This window comes from Lactuca sativa, chromosome 8 (assembly GCF_002870075.4).
Source record: "Lactuca sativa cultivar Salinas chromosome 8, Lsat_Salinas_v11, whole genome shotgun sequence".
Lineage (NCBI taxonomy): Eukaryota > Viridiplantae > Streptophyta > Magnoliopsida > Asterales > Asteraceae > Lactuca > Lactuca sativa.
Window position 1 is genome coordinate 141,152,598 of NC_056630.2, and position 11,815 is coordinate 141,164,412.

The 11,815-nt window shown below is 33.1% G+C and overlaps 3 protein-coding genes and 1 non-coding gene across 6 annotated transcripts; 3 read left to right on the plus strand and 1 right to left on the minus strand.

The window, feature by feature from the left end:
- Nucleotides 1-1,315: 1,315 nt before the first annotated feature.
- On the plus strand, nt 1,316-2,249 carry LOC111893714 (uncharacterized). The gene is made up of 2 exons (XM_023889784.3): nt 1,316-1,474; nt 1,686-2,249. Exon 2 carries the CDS (start codon nt 1,686-1,688, stop codon nt 2,043-2,045), a length of 360 nt encoding a protein of 119 aa, XP_023745552.1. The 5' UTR covers nt 1,316-1,474; the 3' UTR covers nt 2,046-2,249.
- A 311-nt stretch (nt 2,250-2,560) lies between these two features.
- On the plus strand, nt 2,561-2,644 carry TRNAL-CAA (transfer RNA leucine (anticodon CAA)). Its single transcript has one exon. It is a non-coding gene; the product is annotated as a tRNA-Leu (tRNA).
- A 2,677-nt stretch (nt 2,645-5,321) lies between these two features.
- On the plus strand, nt 5,322-6,754 carry LOC111893685 (uncharacterized). Of its 2 annotated transcripts, none has more exons than XM_023889748.3 (3): nt 5,322-6,121; nt 6,228-6,400; nt 6,474-6,754. In XM_023889748.3, exons 1-3 carry the CDS (start codon nt 5,381-5,383, stop codon nt 6,619-6,621), a joined length of 1,062 nt encoding a protein of 353 aa, XP_023745516.1. In that variant the 5' UTR covers nt 5,322-5,380; the 3' UTR covers nt 6,622-6,754. The 2 variants fall into 2 exon arrangements, with proteins under 2 accessions (XP_023745516.1, XP_023745517.1); XM_023889749.3 differs by having other exon boundaries at nt 6,312-6,400.
- Nucleotides 6,755-6,779: 25 nt separating this feature from the next.
- On the minus strand, nt 6,780-11,544 carry LOC111893684 (pre-mRNA-processing factor 39-1). 2 transcript variants are annotated; one of them, XM_023889746.3, is made up of 13 exons: nt 11,327-11,544; nt 10,380-10,720; nt 10,206-10,309; nt 9,900-10,129; nt 9,339-9,506; nt 8,769-9,246; nt 8,536-8,688; nt 8,070-8,186; nt 7,868-7,951; nt 7,614-7,763; nt 7,246-7,518; nt 7,074-7,160; nt 6,780-6,983 (listed from the first exon to the last, which is right to left on the minus strand). In XM_023889746.3, exons 2-13 carry the CDS (start codon nt 10,693-10,695, stop codon nt 6,900-6,902), a joined length of 2,244 nt encoding a protein of 747 aa, XP_023745514.1. In that variant the 5' UTR covers nt 10,696-10,720; nt 11,327-11,544; the 3' UTR covers nt 6,780-6,899. The 2 variants fall into 2 exon arrangements, with proteins under 2 accessions (XP_023745514.1, XP_023745513.1); XM_023889745.3 differs by having other exon boundaries at nt 6,780-6,986.
- Between the last annotated feature and the right edge of the window lie 271 nt (nt 11,545-11,815).

Here is an 11,815-nt window from a genome sequence, read left to right on the forward strand (position 1 = left end):
TTGCTTACCACCAAAACTAAGTATATTATTATTTCCAACAACTTACTTTACCATTTCCAACAAGTTATAAATTTTATTTCCTTCTATGTATGTTACCATTTCTACAATGTACATTACCATTATCCACACAACAAAATACATTATAACAATGTATCTTTATACCAAAACAAAGTACAATTACCATTTTAAAATAACTTCATTACCATTACACTTCAATGCATATTACAATGCAAAATAAGGAAATTCACAACATAATAACTACTACTATTACAGCCATTAGTAAAATAGTCACTAACAACCTTACAAATATCTGCAAAATTTACATCATTTATCTCATATTCAGGTGCGCCAGGTGCTTCTTTGAACTTTTCCCATCTTTTTCGTCATTACATACACTTAGGAGATCAACCCATTTGAAAAAAAATCATGATCCTACAAAATAAAGGTATATTTACGTTAAAATTAGGGTTTTTAAGAGAAATTATATCATTTTGACCCGGAAATTGAGGCAGCCCTAAAATATTTTTCCTAGTTTGTCTAATGTTCTTGAAATGAAAACTAAAAAGACATCACCACATCGGTATTTGATTATGTCCTTGTTCTTCCATCATGAATCTCCATTGAAGTTCGGTGTTCTTGAAGAAGTTATCATGATTCCTTTTGAAAATCATTTGAAAGGAATGAAATACGAGAAGCTTTTTATTAGTGTCGGTCCTAAGGAATTAAATATCCTCAAAGACAAAGTGTTCTTATTGCTATTATAAATTTTTATTTAAAAATATAAAGAATATATATAAAAAAATTAAATCATATGCAACTGCCCATTTTACCCGTCAAACTCATACCTTTTAAGATGGATGAATGGTTTTAACAGGCACGAGAACCTCCAACGTGGCATTGGTAACCAACTACATACCATTTAGACTACTCGGAGTGGGCAACGCCCCACTCCCGTTATTATGCCTCATAACACGTGATAACGCCAGTGAACACCGCCCCACCCTCCCGTTATTACATGTTAAAGGCTTTCGCGTTATTTCCCATTACCACCATCACATATGATAACGGCGTTTTTTTGTATTTTTGCCTTGTAACTCATGTGGGCGATGCCCACACCCAGCCCTCTTAACTAGATAAAATAAATAAATAGCTGGACATTAAAACGTACAAACTTAAAAGTTTTTGTGACAATATCCTGTAACGAAGCCCAACAGAGAAGCTGGTCTAAACTTAAAGATCAGATCCGTCATCCGTTTCGTCTGCTAAGGATTGAAATGGGCTCAATTCTCAAATAAGAAAAATCGGATGATCCGGCTCGATGTTTTAAACCGCCGCTCAAAGCAGAAGCTGAGGGAAGCTAACTAGAACGAAGTCAACAAATGTTCAAAGGCTTACACTCTCGAATCACTTCTATCTTCCCCCAATCTTCTTCGCTTCTCTCAAATTTCAGCCTGTTCATTGTTATCGATAAAAGGTTTGTTTGTTCTGTTATTCATATCAGTTTCTCAACCTATTTAATTGCTTTTTGTGAAATTAGGGTTTTGTTGACCGTTCTAGGGTATGTTCTCGTGTGTTTGTCGTAATTATTCCAATTATCAGTTAGCCATGTATTTCACAATTTCCTTTTGTTGCTAATATAAGGGAAATACTAGTCATTTTGATATATGTGAGTTTCTTTGATTCAGATGAAGACGGTTTCTGGGAAAATTGTATCTTTGAAGCCTGTTAATCTCTCCAAAGCTGCGAATATCTTGTCAAAATTTGTAACCTCCGAGAATGGAGCTTCACAACCGGTGTCTGCTTACCTCCGTCGTGCTTCTGTGGCATTTAACGAGCTTGTATACTTTAAAAAGCACCACACGCTGAAGAAAAAAACAAAGGATGAAACTTCATCCATATCTGATATAAGCCATAGGGATGTAGAAGAAGATGAGGGTAAATTGAGAAAGAAAGAAAAGAAAAAGAAGAGGAAGAATGCAGAAGTTGATGGAAGAGAAATTGGTGATTTGGAAACACCCGAAAGGAAGAAGAGAAGGAAAACTTGAAGGTGATGAATAGACATAAAAATTCGATAAAGATTTCATTATTGAGTACCTTATTTAGCTTCTAGATAATTTTGATGGTGGTGATAAACTAGTTTCTTGATTATTATTATTATTATTAGTTTTCATGTAAGAATCAATTTTGGATGATATTGAGTTCATGGTTGCAAATGATTAAAAAAAATACAAGAGTAGGTTTGGGTTTTATATAGTTTTGTGAACTTATTTACAAGGGATTTGAAAAGATGAATAAAAACATGATGACTAATTAGATAAATATATACTATAGGTTAAGCAGATTAATACTAAGCAACAAAATTGTTTCTATACTTTATAAATAGCAGTTCATAATATAAACTTTTATATTGTATTCGGATCATCTAACATTGTCTTGTGTTGTACTTTGAAATGTAATTTGTTTTAGAAATAAAAACTCCAAACACCTATATACATAAAATGATAAATGCCATAAGTGTCAGTATTTCATTATTTAGATACTGTAAGAAATAACAAACAAAGTCAGGATGGCCGAGTGGTCTAAGGCGCCAGACTCAAGTTCTGGTCTTCGTGAGAGGGCGTGGGTTCAAATCCCACTTCTGACATTTTTTTTTTATATTAAATACTCATTGCTGTTGAACTTAGTTTTTCATGTCTAAGATATATTTGAGCATTCTAATGAAACTTTTACAATAAATGAAAACTTAATATACGTGTTCTTGCTTTGAGGACTTCGTCTTCTACAATCATACTTCTAATGAATATATTTTAGACGGTGTTTAGAGCATCAGTGATCGTTGATTTTTTGTATGTATATTTTAATAATTTTTGTCATCGTAATAACACCACCTTAACGATCCAAGAAAAACCTCAACATGTTCTAATTAAGTAACAAACTGATTGGCCATTTTTCTAAATAATAATAATAAGATCTTTTTTTTTAATTTTACATTAAAAATTATTAGTTTTATTAATATCCCATATATATTTGTGTGATTTACTCGTTTATATATAAGGCAGGTGAGACTTTGTATACCATCGGCAGCAACAACCTACCATGTGTTGCATATCATCGGCGACAATTATGACACCACGTGTACGGCGGCAAAGAGGACATGTTAGAGGTAAGTGGGGCCAGCTCATTTAGAGCATCCAGAACGGTATATTACAAACGAACTTGCACCTTTATAAATACTACATAGTAAATCCAACTCACCAAGTTCTTGCAAATATAGAAAGGCTTTTAAATGCAAAAGTGGGTCCCTCGACTCATCAACTTTCTACTTGCTATATATACTTACAATGTTTTTCAATTATTTAATTAAATCACTTGTTTAATTAATTAAAGTGCCATCGTGATTTTTATTTTGTAATTTACTAGTTAATTTTTAAACATTATCTCGTTTCGTAATTACTTAAGTAATTGGTCGATTAAAATACTATTATTAGATTATCTATTTTGTAATTATTTTATTAAACTAAATAAAAAATTAATTTATTATGATGATTGTGAATATGTATGAGGTATGAGTATAGATATGTTGGCCGTGGGCCTATCTTTGAAAGAATATTGATATTGTATTGATGTAGAATGTAATTTGAAAAGGTGATGTGGCATTATAAATAGAAAATTGGTATTGTATTGACATGGATGGTTTTATAAAAGATCCAAACTTGTGACTTAGTGGGCCCGACCACCAATTCATTAATCGTGGGCAGTTGGTGTTTTATTGTTGTTTATTTGGAATTAATTTTGTTAATTTTATATTTTGCACACCAAATTAATCATTTTTTTCTGATAAAGACATGAGTTAAAATAGATGGAGTTACAATTACATTAAAATGATATAAAATTTTTTATTGTGTTATTCGTATTCTACAATATAAAATTGTAAATGATATTTAATGTATAAATTATTTATAAAACTTGAAAAAATATGAAAGAAAAGTTGATATATTAGTACCTATATCTAACGGTCTAACTACAACACTTAAAATCTTGGTTTAGAAAATTTTAGACCTTAATCTTAAATTACATGGGTATGAATAGTTTTTAAGATGCAATGTTAAAGTTTTTGAGGTCTTTGTGAAGAAGGTGTTACGATAATCATATTTTATAACCATAGAACATAAAATAGGTTTATCTCAATTTTGAATTCAAATTTATATTTAATAGAATTGTAATAATAATAATTTGATGTATTATAAAGTTAGCATGGACTCTTTTGTATGTATAGAAATGTTATATCTTTTGATACGATCAATAAATCTTTCTTGCACAACTCACTATATTTTTTATCAATTTCTAAATCACTTTTTGCTAGAAAGATGCACATAAAATGAAATACCAAATAATATTATATAATTTTAAAAACTAAACGTTTATTTCGTTTTCAGATTATCATACCAATGATCCAATGCCCTAAGAAAAATCCGAAATTGGGTGGCAGTGAATTCAGCCTAATAAGCCTTTGCGTGTTTCCAGCCTGATATCATTGAAATTTCAACATATGCGTTTTGGACCGAATAATTATATTTTTGTGTACGAAAAAAATGTACATTTCACCAACTAAAAAGATATTTATTGGATTTTTTATGACCTTACAGAGCCATTTCCACCATAAAAAAAAAATCACATATGAATCCATTAATTCTTTTTCTTAATTTGTTCTTTTGATTTTAATAGTCGTATATTTGGTTAACCGTTAAAAGTTGTTAAACTTTTTATAAATTATTTTATCTGACATTTTATAAAAATCATGCATAGGGCGAAAGCTTTTGTTTTAATACATAAGAAGACCCTTCAAAGAGAATGTTATGATTCTTTTTTCCATTTGTGTTTCCATATTTTATATAAAATCAATTTAAAAAATGCTTCAATATTGTTTTGTGCAAATCGTGTTTGATTTTAATTGAATCTTCTTTGTTTGGTTCTGTTGTTGGCCAGGTCAAGTAAAGGGAGGCAGCTTCGACCTATTCGTTTGATTTTTTATTTTTTATTTTTTTGAAAATTACTTGAATAATACAATTTTTATAACTTACGATAAATTTATTATTTATAAAAATAAAATAAAAAATCTTTAATTATTTTAACTTTCAACACCGCCACTCATGTAATAATTTATTTATGATGCCCAAGATTTTTAATATATATATATATATATATATATATATATATATATATATATATATATATATATATATATATATATATATATATATATATATATATATATATATATATATATATATATATATATATATCATAAATTGTGACCCTTTTTTTCCTTGTTCACAGATTTCCTGGGATAAACAAAAACAAGTGTGAAAAGAAGAGAAAGATGATGCTGAGAAGCTCCTCAACACCACTTCTTGGATCCCTCCTGCCACCGTCTGAGAGCCCCAACAACCACCATGACACCGGCCTCCATCCACACAAATCCTCACCAATCCACAAATTCTCATTTCCATCGCCTGGATCTCAACATTTCACCCCACTTTCATGCAGCTCCTCTCCTATCTCACCTTTACCTTCCTTCAGTAATGGCGGGATGCGGAGAGCACAATCAGAAGGGAACTTGGAAAGCTTGATAAGTTCTAGTTCCAGCAATGGCAATGATGAAGAATTCAGTTTCTTCAAACAACCCAAAAAAGTAAGTAGGCTTCACAGTTCTTTACTGGAGACAATCCCATCTTTCTCTTATCACAACTCAAGATTCAAGTCCGATGAAGATGAATCCAGTGGCCAAGAAGAACAAGAGGAGGAAGACGACGGCTTCCATGGTTTTAATATAGAAAACAAGGTTTTGAGCTTGAATAAACAAATGGATTTGGCGATAAAAGACGACTATATGCGGGAAACTGGTTCACAAATGTATCTTGCAAAAGGGTTAGGAGTTGATACTCATACTGGAAGTGGCGCTGCAGGTGGTGGTCGGAATCTTTCTCGAGGGGGCGGCGGGGGTGGTGGTGGTGGTGGTGGTGGTGACAACCATGATGTGGAGGAGCATTATAGGAAGATGGTGAATGAGAATCCGGGGAATCCTCTGTTTCTAGGGAATTATGCTCAATATCTATATCAGGTATGGTTTTTTTTTTTTAATTTAAAGGGGCGACTGTAAATAGTAAATACAAGAAGGGAATTATTAGTTTTTTTTTTGTTGTTGTTCTGATGAATTTGCTTTGTAGTCAAAGAAAGATCTTGAAGGAGCAGAGGAATATTACTGTAGGGCTATCCTAGTGGATCCTAACGATGGTGAAATTCTTTCACAGTATGCGAAGCTACTATGGGAGCTTCATCACGATAAAGACAGAGCAACATGCTACTTTGAAAGAGCAGTCCAGGCAGCTTCTCAAGATAGGTAACTACTTCCATCATGTTTCTGTTACCATCAAACTAAGAATCTCAAATTTAAACTCCAGTCTTTTCTTCAGCTATGTTCATGCAGCTTATGCAAGTTTCTTATGGGAAATCGATGGTGAAGAAGACCAAGAAGAGGAAGAGGAAGATGAAGAAGGGTATTATAGTAAAAATAAGTCACCAATCTTCAACAATGGAACAATGGCTTCTGCAACGGCTTAAGTTTCAAGATTCTGGCAAGAAATCTAGGGTAGTTCGTAGTTACAAAAAAAAATGTAGTTAAGTCATGGAAAACTGCATATGCAGAATTTGTATGTATGCAAGTTTTATTTAGCTAAAATTTGTATTTGACAAATTAAGAATCACACAACCCAAATGGATGCACAAAATATTCTAGCAGAAGCCTTTTTAACAAAACAAATTATTTATAGGTCTCTCTTCAACTATATTACTGATACACTTGTTGACCCTCTTAACAAAACAAAAACAAACCAAAATGGTCAGTAGGTCCCGTAATATGCTGCAGGTGGGACTGGGGCTGCAGCAGCTACACTTGGCTGTGGGTAAACTTCTTGTGGGGCCACCTGCTGAAACCATAATAATAATTAATAAACTCAACATTTCCAATATTTATTTAACTCATTTCTTCATGTTTGAACATCTAGTTAAAATACCTGAACCGGGTATGAAGTGTAAGCAGCTTGTGGTTGTTGCACATAGCTACTTCCATAAGAAGCATTATATGTGGTGCCATAACCAGCCTATTTAAGTAAAATAAATAAAAATGGTGTAAGTTGGTTTTTTTTTTGTGTGTCTAAAAAAATTTGAAATTATAATTTATAATACCTGTTGCTGTTGGGTGTATCCAGCAGCAGGCCATTGTTGGCCTTGAGGTTGTGTAGGTGGCCAAGATTGAGGCTGCACACCATAACCTGCTGCAGACCACTGGTTCACTGATGAAACCGCACTTGTTTTTGCAATTTTCGCTCTATCTGAGACCAAATTGCCCTCCAGGTGGCGCTTTTTGGATTGTGAACTGCTTTTATGAGGTAAAAAGAGCTTCGAATGCCGAACTTCTGCTTTCTTCATGGACCCCGCATCCCCGAAAAGATCTACAAACTGCAAAACAAATCATGACAGCTTAAAACAATCCTACACTACACTACATATTTTTTTTTATAAATGAAATTAACCCTAGGAATGAATACACTCACCTCCAAGAAAATGCTAGATAGCTCTTCTCTCTCGATGTAAGTTGCAGGATTTGGATTATCGGATTCGGGAGATATGAATTTTTCAACGAGCGAATCTATATGATCAATTCGCTTTGGAAGTGATTGAATTGATTCGACATGGATTAAAGCCTGCATTACCATATAACAAAAGATTTTATAGATTTGAACAAAAAGCAAGAAAAGGAACATAAGCATGGAAAAGGGCATTTGCGGAAATATGGAGAATAAGAGACCTCTAAAAGTGGTTTTGAGAGGTGGCCAGTATTCTCAACAGCTTCATCTAGAACCTCTTTTGCCTTTTCTACCCTTCCCAAAACCTGAAACCAGTTTATATACTATTACTTAGAGTAAACCATAACATAACTGTACAAGTGAAGAATAATATATATATATATATATATGTGTGTGTGTGTGTGTGTGTGTGTGTATACATACCAAGTATAGAAATCGAGAATATTGTGCAAACAAAAAGGGCAGAATCTGTGAATGCTCTTTCCCTTTCTCAATTGCAATAGTCTGCTCATACAATGAACAAGCGTCTTCCAGATTTCCCTAACAATTCAAAGAAACAACCAATTAAGATCAGAAATATGCAATCGATTTAAAGTACCAAAATGCTTGAATAACAGGTACATTCTTTTTTACTTGATGAGCTAAATGGATTAAGCACTTAAGCCAGACAGCTATACATAGCTATTTCTTTTTGACTTGTTCAAATGGGTGAATACTGAAAATTGTTTGTTGGAATGTAAGGGTAATATGATCATTTAGTTTCATTTGGAAGGTTTATTCAGTCCAGGAAAAAAAAAAGGACTTTATATATGCATCACTTTATCCAGATATGCAGCATTAAGTCACTTTACACATACAGAAACAACCCTTATCTGATTTTAATTTTTACCAGGCGATATTCCATGTTAGCATGCTTGATAATTGCTTCTAGAAGACCAGGAGATATTTCACTATGAACAAGTTGATAAGATGCCCGAGCTCCTTCAATGTTTCCATTGTGTTCTCTAAATCTAGCAGCAAAAAGATGAATCTCTGGTTGCTTCTGTAAAAGAAAAGGTCAACTTTTACTAAAAGAAGTTTACATAATACATGTCAACAGAAATTGGGACGCATATAACTTACTTTAACAAACACATGGGTAGCACGAGCAAGGGCATTTTCGGCAACATCCATATCTTTTCTAGCTTCCATGCACAAAACATAACGTATCCAGTACTCGTGATAATTTGCACAAGCAATTAGACATCTTTCATATAGTTTGATTACTTTATTCAAGTCATCACATCCTTCAATGAAATCAAGGTAGTTATGCCAGTTTTCAAGCTCTGTAACATTAAGTGGCCTAAAATGATAATAAGGTCTCCTGATGGCTGTTTCAAAATCTATGATTTTAGAATCGAAATCTTTAGTTTTTTTATAAAGCTCTTCTCTAAGGGAAATATAGTTCTCCAACTCTTTAGCTTCTGTTAATCCATCATTCGGATGGATCTCACCCTCACTTTCTTGATTCTTGAATTCCCCTTTTGCCCTTGCTGCAGCTTCAACTTCTTCAGTTGTTCTCAGTTCTGATAAAGGGCGACTAGCAGCTAATTCCCTAAAGCTGTCAAAAGTAAAAAAGTAGAATGAAAATGTGACTAATGTAAGAAAGATTGTGTTGAAAAAACAAAAAAAAAAACATATATCAATCATCACCTGTTGAAATACCGATCCAACTGCTGATTAGGAATTTCCAATATCCGTGTGTAAATCATGGCAAGATTCGACCATTTCTGTAGTTGATACTCATATTCAATGTATTTATCCCACAAAGAAAAAGAGAGGTAATCAGTTCCAACATAAGCTAGACCCCTTTCAAATAGCCTGAAAAGAACATCAGAAAGAAAATATTTAGTTATATTAACCATAGATTATGGACTGCAGTAATAGCTATAATGTCCCTGTATGCAAAATAGCTCCATTAAATGAGCATGACACTTTCCAAATGTACACACAAAACACTGAATTTACCTTCCCCCCAATACAAATCATATAATGCCTGAGAAAGGTGGCAGTGACAATGACCATCTTAGCCCTTAACTGGACGAGATCTTCTCAGCAGCAATTTGTTTAATGGTGCACCTCAACGGGTCATGGTTTAAAACAGCAAAAACTCATGGACAACTAAATATGAGGTCATCAAAAATACAATTCAAACCCTAAAGAAATTAAGACAGCTATTTATACAGCAATAGAAGTTGATTAGACTATAGTTACCTCCTTATGGTGTCATGATCTTCATATGTATTTATGGCGAAAACACAGTAGTGCAGCCACATATCTACAGAATATGTTACCCCTTGAACTGCACGTTCATAAACCTCAACAACTTTATCAATAGACCCCAATCTTGCTTCATGATCAGCATACTTCTTCCAGTAGCCATAACACAGAGGAAATTCAGCCAAAAATGCATCATAAACTTTCCTGATCTTCAACACATTGGCCTGTGGATGTGGAAAATCAATATAATGAAGAAAAAGAAAAAAGATAGAAAAAATGAAGGTTGAAAAAGTTGCCTACCTCTGATGTTTTCTCTGTCTCCTCTATTAGTGCAGTCCAAGCATTAAAATCCAGTGAATTAGCTTTTACCATGTTCCACAATCGGTCTTCTTCAGGAGATAATGCTGGCATTAATCTCAAAAGTCAGACCCAAAATTAAAAGTAATAAAGAATGTAAAAGCCATGAAGATATACCAGAACCATCCACCAATTGCTGTGTAGATGCAGAAGTATGAACACTGTATGAACCAACTCCATTCTCACTAACATCTTGTGAGGCAGTAGATGGAACCTGTTGACCAACATCTGTAGCTTCTGACTTTCCAGTAATGTCAGAGGTGGTGTTATCTACATATGTGTTGTCAGTAGCAACAAATGCAGCTACATCTCCACTAACTGTGGCTTCAGCAGCATTTCCAGTTCTATCACCATAATCAGAGGCAGAATAAGAAGCAGATGAATAATCATCGACAGTTGATGTTTGAGAAACGACTTTATCATCATCTCCCATTGTAACAAGAAGATAAATATGAAACCTGTACAGAAAATGGCCAAAAATACATAAGCAAGATAGATAAGAGTGATTATGAAGCAATGATAAAGCAATTTGAAATTTAAGAAAGCATTACGTAAACAGAATTTGAATGATCTCAATATTGGAAGTGTAAGTGCAAACTTAAGAGTACTCTCAACTGTTATCAGGGTAGAATTGGTGTGTGTGATTAGGGGGGTAATATGCTAAGCCACGTAAAGGAAAACCTTTATTTTTGGAAATAACAATAACACGGAGATGTATTGCCTATAGCCTATACATCCCCTTTCGGTATATATTCTCAATGCAGCTTTTCTTATGATCAACGAATCCAATATGATTGTATGCTCTAAAGTGATGAATTTCAAGCCATAAAACCAAACTCAAAAAATATGAACGGATCACACAGCTGCAGGGTTTACTTATATTTATATGTTTCATACTGTCATTAAATTTCTCTAACTCTGTAAACTAAACAAATGAACAACTCCCCTACCAAATGTATCAGAGACCCCTATCAAAAAATTCTGAATAAAAGGAAAAAACAGATACATTTCAATTAGAACCCCTAAATTTCATCATCAAAGTAAAAAGCGTGATAATTACTCACGGTAGTAGTAAAGAAGGCGGATGCGACCGGCAATTAAGGTAATCCGAAGCAAGAGTGAGGAGGGTAACACGGCGGACGACGATGAGTTGTGACGACGGCGAATGAGAAATGGAAAGAGGTGCGTAACTGGATAGGCGATAGTAAGAAGGCCCAGCAGCTGCCGAGTGTGTGTTCAGGGTCAAGTGTGCATTTTTTTGCCCTACCCACGAATACACTTTTTGTTTGGATGATTTTCAGATCAAATTTGCAATATATATATTTATTATACTAGTTTATAACCATTGTTATAAAATTAAATAAATTTTAATAATAAAAACTTTAAATTATTAATTATTTATTTTAAATAAATTATTAATTAAGAAAAAAAATCTAGTTATATAAAATTATAATCATTGATTCAAATAAACATATAAAATTATGTCACTTTATAATTTGTATTAATTTTATTTACTTTTTATTTTAATGTTATTAATTTAATGTAATTAGATT